This window comes from Ascaphus truei, chromosome 4, assembly GCF_040206685.1.
Source record: "Ascaphus truei isolate aAscTru1 chromosome 4, aAscTru1.hap1, whole genome shotgun sequence".
Classification (NCBI taxonomy): domain Eukaryota; kingdom Metazoa; phylum Chordata; class Amphibia; order Anura; family Ascaphidae; genus Ascaphus; species Ascaphus truei.
Window position 1 is genome coordinate 246,394,887 of NC_134486.1, and position 8,796 is coordinate 246,403,682.

The window sequence follows — 8,796 nt, forward strand, 5'->3', positions numbered from 1 at the left end:
CAATTGTCAGTGGAAATCTGAAAAAAAATGGCCATTACCAGTCGATAATGTCTCCCACATGTAAGTAAATGTATTTCACAGTATTAAATAGTTGTTACTGTATAGTTTTTATAGCCCCCCACGCCCCATATTTTTAATGAAATAAAAACTGTATATTTTTGGCATCACATTTCTCCATACCTCTTCATGTGTTGAAGAGTTATGGAGAAATGTAAATACAGTACTGTAGGTTTATGTAAATAAATAAATATATATATATGGAATACCAGCGCTCCAAGATGAATAGTGATATAAAAAAATATATGGGTAATCGGGCTAATGATAAGAACGCAAAATAAATAAATAATTTAAAAAAAAATATGAAATGACTATTAATCCATATACTAATGGAAAAAATGCAGCTCTAATAGGGATAACCTAATCCATAAATGTGAAAAAAAAGAAGAGCGCACAAATTCCAATAGTAATGAAAAAATAAATATATATATATGCACACATACACACACACTGTATGTCTGTGGTGTACTGCTCTTTGTAAAATACAAAATTGAAGCACATATGAAATGTTTGCTATTGCAATTTACAGATATTGAATGTCAAGATATTATCCTGGGGGCTTGTGTTGGAAAACTTTGCTGATAACAGTCTTTTTTGTATATTTACAGATCTCAGTCTGTAGTGGATCCTGGGGTGTTGAAACACAATGACAAAAATGGAGAAGAAAACATGCAGCCCTTGCTTTCACTTGACTAGCAGCTTCTCTGTAGCATTTTATCAAGGGTTGGGGGGGGGGGGAGGGGGGGGAAGAGGAAGGGAATTCATCTTCCAAGAATAACGAAACATTTAACAGGAATGTACCAACTGGAAATGTATTATTTATGTTAATGTTGCATAATGTAAAAAGACAAATGGTGTCAAGCGGCTACCGATTAATTAATACATTTATTCTGTAAATGCCAACTTGTTTGTAAATAGAGTCCAATGTAATCTCTCACTTCAGATTTATAAGTGACGATAGAACAATAGTGTGATAAAAGATTAAACACCAACCCATGCTTTTAATTGTGCACTGTAAAAAAAAAAAAGAAAGCTAAAAGAGAGAATATATTACCATGGTAGATTCCATCACTTTATAGAAAGCCATATAGCAGGTACCCCACTGGTTTTTACTCTGATTATTGCAAAAATACATTTCTGTATATACCGGCTCATTAATAGAAAGAGAGACATTTCCCATCTGTAAAAGGAGGTATCAGTTTGGGATCTGAAATAAACCATGCTGGGTTAAGATAAGTTTAAAGACAACAGCACAGAGTGTATCTGTACTGTACCGTGCCAAATTGGTTTGTTATTGGAATTTGTGATGCTAGTTTTTTTTTACAGTATTCTTACAGCGTTACTATAAAAAATATTATAAAGTGCAAAAACCGTGCCATAAAATACAAAAAAAAAAAAAAATTGGATGTGCTCAAAACTATTTTTGGAACCTCATCTTGTGTTTTACACACCAGTGCTTCATAATTACAGAACTGTCCTATATTAGTAGTAGTGTTTGAAATCTTGTACATTAATTACTACGGGTTGATGTGTTCACCAAAGCGAACTTATCATCTGCAATTAGTAGACAGTTAGGTCAAGCTACACTATTTATGTGTTCTTATTAGTGTTTTGATGATGTTTTTGATCACTTACTAAGCTTTGTTACACGATATACATCAGGTCTTCTGTCCTGACGAGGGTTCAAATACCACTTTAAGATTGGTGATGCAAATGTTAACGTTTCCCAAATTTAATTTGCACATTAAAGATGCATTCATTTTGCTACTTGTGTAATTACATACATGGTGACTTCTAAAAGTATTTATATACAAGTGATGGCTGCACTAAACAGTGATTGGAAACAGACACTGTCGTTCGGCTGAAATACTTGAATACAATAGTATCTCCCAATAAGTATTCCTTACTGATCAGCACAGTGTGGCCCAGATCCAAAAAGCGCCATTATTAACCTAACGAGGCTACCTTCAAAGTTCATTAACGCAATGTCAAGTGCTGTTCTCAGCCGTAGTAAGCCTGTGCGTTACTATAACAGATGTTAGTGCTAATGATATGCAAAATAGGTGTTCCCTCTAACAATGCATATCCCCAGAGCTCCGTTATAGTTACTTAGGTGAGAGAGAAGAGAGACACCGAAATACCTGGGATGTATGCTAATAGGATATGCAAAGTATATTTTAATGACTCTTATTAGCATATTTCCCAGGTATTTCAGATGTGCTCCTTTTGAGCACAGGGTTCTCTCCACATGTTGTAAAGAGGGAGTAGAGGTGTGCTAAAGTTTAGCACCATTTTTAAAAAAAAAAATTTGGATCTGGGCTTTAGTGGTTTATCCCTATTTATTGTAAATGTTGTAAAATACATTTCTAGAAGAATGTTCAGGTTTGGAAGAGGAATTGTTGGGTATATTGTCCTTTAGATGTTGATTGAGGATTTGATGCACATCATTGCATACTGTATACCTATTCGGAGTGCGGTACATGCAGTATATTTTCTAGGGGTGATTGAAGTCACTTGTAAAATCTCCAATTTTTATCAATTTGTTTAAAACTGTTACATAAAGTAATTAACTAATTTAAAACCTTTTATAGTACAAACAGTATAAACCAACAACTAATATTACATTATTGTTCTCATCTATAAAATGGTGATGTAATTTCACTGTAAGGCAGTATCTCAGCCCACAGTACTGTATGTAGTTATTACCATGTGACACTAGACATATTTTTCCATTGCATTATTATCCACTATATAGAGTGGTAAAAGTTAGAATTCTTAGGGCCTTTAAGTCAGCAAGGCCGATTTATTAAGTGTGTTACTGTATATTGTGAATAACGATCCGTTCTACAAAGTAGCCGTTAGGTTCAATCTTTTTTTTCTATAGTAAGAAAAACGCATTTCTGAAGACAACCCTATATTCATATGGATATCCTAAGATAAGGGAGGAAATCGACATTATTGACAATTAATTGATAAAGTGGCACACACACAGGTTCATATTTACTAAGCAATGGTATTCCATAAAACATCTTCCAGTGCTGGAATATGGTAGCAAAGGGCATACAAACAGAAATCAAGAACCATATAAAACCCATAATATCCAGAAAAGCCTAGATTGTCTATACCTCGCTGACATACAGGAGCTTTAAACAGCAATCCCTGGAGCTCTTAATGGTGCGGTTGAGCTCTGGGCCTAGGGACCTTCTGGTTCAAATAATGTAAAACAATAAAAGGAGCAGCATGGAATGCAGCTTTAACATGGGATATTCCCTAACATTACTCCAACAATACCCCAAAAATACATTAATTTAACACCCTTCTACACTTGTAAACTGTGGTTTGGTCATACAGTATACCAAACACATGCAACCTAATTAAACAATAATTGAACACAATACATTGGGGCACATTATGCCCACTAAGAAATCACTATTTATTGAATCGCATTTGAATAAGTACGTTTGTGGACATTTTTAATTTACATGCTTATCTGAATGCCACACTTTAAATCTTTGGTATGAACAGATGAGCAATTAAAACACTGTTACCACTCCACAACTAAAACTATTTAATGAATACAATAAATGCATAGCACAGATGTCAATCAATTCCCTTAGATTTACATGGAAATTGAAGTCAGCCAACATTGTTTAACTGTTTAAATTGGTATCTCCAAAGATAATGTCATGGTAATATCTGGGGTGACTCATTTTTTTAAAAGCTGATTTCTTATGGGTTGTAATATCTTTAAATGGACCAGCATGAGAGTTCTTCATAGATAATATTATGGGACATAGAGATTTTGAAACCTCCATGTGTAATGTGAAAAAGAGAGCAGCGAGGTTTCAAAATACTATGCACTATAGTTTCACCTTTATGAACTCTACAGTCATTCCACTAAAAACAACCAATATACACCTCTCCACGACCAATATTAATGCTATGACTGGTTTAGATTACCCATTTCAGTTTTACACTTTTCTTGGTTTCTAAATAGGTTGTCCATTAGAACCGTGGCTATTTTCATACTGAACTAACAATTAAAATATATCTTAAAAACATACAATTGTATTTTTTACAGGTTGTATGATCTAGATATTTCTGAATGAACTTTTCTCACTGTTAATTGGCCAGAAAAATGTACATACATTTGGAAATTCTTCCAAAATTAGTAGAGTGAAAAATTTCCATTACATTAAGGGAGCTACCTGTTGAACAACAGTAGCATTATTCAATGTAGTAAAAACTGATATTTAGAGGACTTAAAATATATATATACTGTATATATATGATGCTATTTGTTCACTAGTTTTTCACCAGGTTTGCAGCTATGAGACTTGGATAAAAAGAGTTGCACGCTACTGGAAATACTACAAGGTTTTTACTTGCATTACTATACCTGAAAGAGAAAAAAGGCATTCATAACCATTTGAACGTTTCATTGCTTATTATTTAGTGCTTCTTTCACCAATATTTTCTGATTAGGATTTTAAAAAAAGGTTGCGCTGTCATTATGAATGTACATATCCAAACAAAAAGGTATCTACTGGTAATCCCTACAGTGACCGCTTTAATGTATATTCTAGTTTCTGGGTTTTTTTTCCCACACATCCAAGGGCCTTTTCAGAATAGCATAATGATATATTTTTTAACGTATTCCTGCTCTTCCGTTCCTTGTTATCGGACACTCACATTTTATATCTACATTTCATTAGTTTATAGTTGTCACTTGCCATAGCACAGAATAACCTGTTTCAATTACATATAGAAATAGACTGCATAGTGACAGTAAAGCTGTAGCATACATTTATAAGATCATAAAGGCAACATTCTTACAGCTGGGAAGAGTAACATTCGGAGAGACCAATGCAGCATATGCTGTATGTTTGTAGAGTTTATGAGGGATTCTATCTGACCAAAGAAGTGTTGTATGAGCAACGGTGAAAACGTAGGTACAGTATAGATACAGTATATAAAATGTACCCATAACATTTGCTACAAATAGATGGTACTGTATGGTAAATATTATTACATTTCTTGATGCCAAAATAAGCCAAGCAAAAATAAGTTTAATTAAAAAAAAAAAGAAGGATGCACTGAACATTTCATAATTTCAGTGTATCTCCTCGTTAGTTGTTTCCCAGAACACTCCTTAGTTTCCTCTTTATTTATTTCGGATTTGATGCAATGCAGTACCAATAGATGACTTAATGCTGCTTTAAATGAGGTCTCTGATTGAATAATTATCCCTGCTTATTTACAACCAACCCTCCCTAGTTAAATCAGGATCATGTTAAACACATACTAGCTACCTTACATGACGATGAGACACACCCTAGGGAGGCAGTAGATTCACTTTGACTGTTACCATGGTAACAAAGTGATTTCCTCTCTTCCTGACTTCCCCGGTGCATTATAAATATTTTATGTAAGAAAATTTGTCATGGCTGCCATCCTTTCTAAAAGAAAAAAAGAAAACAGAGTAACTATTGTTACTTGTCCTTATGGAGAGTATTTGTCTGGTCTTGTCTATATATTGTAGGGACTGCATCCCATCTGAATACATTTATATATGATACTTTTGCAACGGGATAGTCCAACAAGTATTAGGAAAAAATGATCTTCAGGCCAAGACCTTTTACATCAAATGTTAAAAAGCTTTCTTCTTTTATCCGTTCTCATTAATTATTCTCATTATTCATACAAGAGCCCATATTTGTGTGATGGTTGTGGATTGAACCAACTGAAAAGGATTATTTTTTACAAACTACCAGTAAAGTATTTAAACACAACAGAAAATGTTAGTATACATATTTTATTTTATTTATTTGTATTTATTTAACTTACTTTACCAGGAATAAACTTATGAGCATTCTGCCACTTGTTTACTTGTCTTGAAGTTTGTCTGAGAAGCAATGCATAAACTAGTCATAAAGAATGGTAACAAATTGATCTTGCATACTAAGTCTTCATGTTCCAAAAAGTGATTAGAAATTTGTTTTGTGGTATGAATCTACGTGGTTGGTAACGTATTCCTATAATCAAGTCTCTCACAGACACAGAGGCTTGCTGATGCCATCCATGCATGTTATTATAGATAGGGAAAACGTTTGCATCAAAGAAGGTTTTACCCAAAATTGCTAAAACATGCACATTTGTTTAAAGTATATTTAACAGAATGGGTGTTAAGGGCCACTATAAACATTCAGTTTAGTGCATAATCCACCAAAGAGTCCACTAATTAAATAGAAGGGTCAGTATGTGATTCATTGTATTAAATACAATATAAAATTAAATACACGTAAAGCACAGATTTAATTATTGCCCTTGCTTATTTTTCAAGCGCTCATTTTTTGCACTAAGGGTTAGATAAAGGAATTTTGGCGGTTATAATTTCAGCTATCTAGTAATTGGTTCTAAACTAGTTTAGAATATGTCTTACTTCAGCTAAAACTAGTTTTTTTGTTTCAAAAATCAGATGTTAAATGTCTTCAATTATCAAACCAATTGTAGCTAGCAACATCAGAACTCATTTTTATGTTCACATCTGTTTTTGGGCTTGTTAACAGTTAAACATACTAATTTTGAAGAGTCGAACATGTTGCACTTTAGCAAAAAGCAAATTTCTACAACTTTTGTTAATCTATTTGCCCGCAATTTGTTTTTATATAGCTCCAAGCAGACATATTTTGCCTGTCCTTGTATACGTACAAGAACATCACAAATCCTGAAGGATAACATAAACCTGAGACAAAGGGCTATATTTACTAAGCTGTCTTCCTGAGTTGGTCAAGTTAATAAGCTGTAATGAGTCTTCTAGTGCTGAAATGTGTCTAATGGCTGAAGACTGTTTGGTAAATATGAGCCAAAATGTCTATGATGCTCTGTAAAGGGCAGACACACATACTTCACAGGAAATTATGAGCACTTGTCTAAAACTAAATTTGAAAAATGAATTATGTTTTATTAAATGTCTTACAAAATATGTGTAGCACCTTTAACCCCAGCCTAAGTGAGATTTGGTCTGCTAGTAGTGTTTTGGTGTAGAATGGTGCATACCTGTGTGGTAACAGGAGGGCTGAGCACTTATGCGGTGCTGTGGGGAATCATTAGGACAGGATTAACAGGTACCTTTGTTCATTGGTTGCAGTGGCTCCAGTCAGCATGGATCCTCTGAATAGTAGGATGGTCCAGACTGACTCCTTTCTTTAGCCCAAGACAGTGAATCACACTGGTATATGGTTCCATTGCATTTATTGCAGTGTTTCGGATCTTACACCGCAGGTACATCACATTCCTTGCTTCCCCTAAAAAGGTCACTTCAAGGCTTGAGGTCCTTCCAGCTTCCTGCATGGTGCTCCTCCTGAAGCCCCCTTATGGGACACAGGGAAGTTGTTGATCACTCCACAGAGGGAGGAAAGAGACAGTATTTATACACTGGGTTGGGCTTGTAACCCTGCCCCATAACAGAGCAGGTCTGATACTGACAGGTCATCACAATCCAGCATGACATCCAGCCAGTACCTCCCCCAGGCTGAAACTCTCTTGCTGTTGCTAGGCCGGCCCTTAGATACAGCTACTGCTCTAAGGCTGCAATAGCAAACAAGGCCTTATGGAGGAATTAACCCATCCACTGCCTGTACATGACAGGGCTTACACTGGTAGGGCTTACATTGGTAGGGCTCAGGGAAATAAGTAGCGGCCAGAGGCTAGGCTACATATGTATGAAAACATTAAGGCCCAAGCACCTAAAACATTCTAAAGCATACAAAACAGAAGATTTATATAGGAAAAGGCTCATCTTAAACTATCTTATTTACCATTTCTCATTGTGTCTGTTTTAGTCTACTGTGTTTAGCACTGCATTATGGTAGTGCTGTACCAGAATAAATAATTACTAAACATTGATAAAATCCTGCATGGAGTGGTCAATTTCTGCTGCTATTTCTAATTTATTCCTCCCCACCAGGCAGCAAAGAGTGGTTTTACATACTTTAAAAACTTATCAGAGAAATTGTCTTACCCTGAGCCTCTCAGGCATGGTCCAGTGAGGTCCATAGATATCACGGAGTGGGAGGGCTTTAGGAGCCTTGTTATCTTTGGTTTTGGGCTAATTTCTAATGGTCATCCTTCATTTATTTTAATTGTAAATAAAATATTAATATTGTTGAGTTATGTATGGTTATACATTATAGTACACCCATAGTTTATACAGTCATTATTACATTATATACCATATAATTAAGTCAAAACGTTAATAAGTGTAAAAAATTATACATTTCTAATATTATAACAAGATTAGCATTAGCTTTTGTTAATACATCAAAATCTCTGTCTTAGTAACGCGTTTAAAAGAATGACTAACGCACATGTGCACTGTATTGGAAAACACAGGTAACATACTGTAACAATGGTAGTTTTTCTAACAGACTTTATACATACAGTATGAGAACATTATTAAGTTATTGTACAAGATAAGGACATAAAAAAGTGTTTCACAGAGGAAATATGTCAAAGAAATAGTCCATGTAAGACTTCAGGAACGAGAGACAGGGAAAGGGGATCAAGACGTAGTAACTGAAAAATATATTCAGAGCAACAGACAGAGAAAATATAAAAATTAAGTCTGGCATTTAACACTAAAGAGACTCAGATAAGGTGTGAGTAAGTGAGCAATTTATTCACTACAGTACATACAATTAACATTTTGGGCATTGTAGCACTGCAAATACAGAGAAT

At 34.7% G+C, this 8,796-nt stretch overlaps 1 protein-coding gene across 2 annotated transcripts in view; it reads left to right on the plus strand.

The window, feature by feature from the left end:
* The window catches only part of CLVS2 (clavesin 2), a 101,481-nt gene extending 95,178 nt beyond the window's left edge, over positions 1 to 6,303 (plus strand). For both annotated transcript variants that reach the window (XM_075597177.1, XM_075597175.1), the window contains one exon: positions 666 to 6,303. In XM_075597177.1, the coding sequence (XP_075453292.1) occupies positions 666 to 753 (88 nt within the window). In that variant the 3' untranslated portion in view covers positions 754 to 6,303. The remainder of the gene's footprint in view (positions 1 to 665) is intronic.
* The last annotated feature ends 2,493 nt before the right edge of the window (positions 6,304 to 8,796 follow it).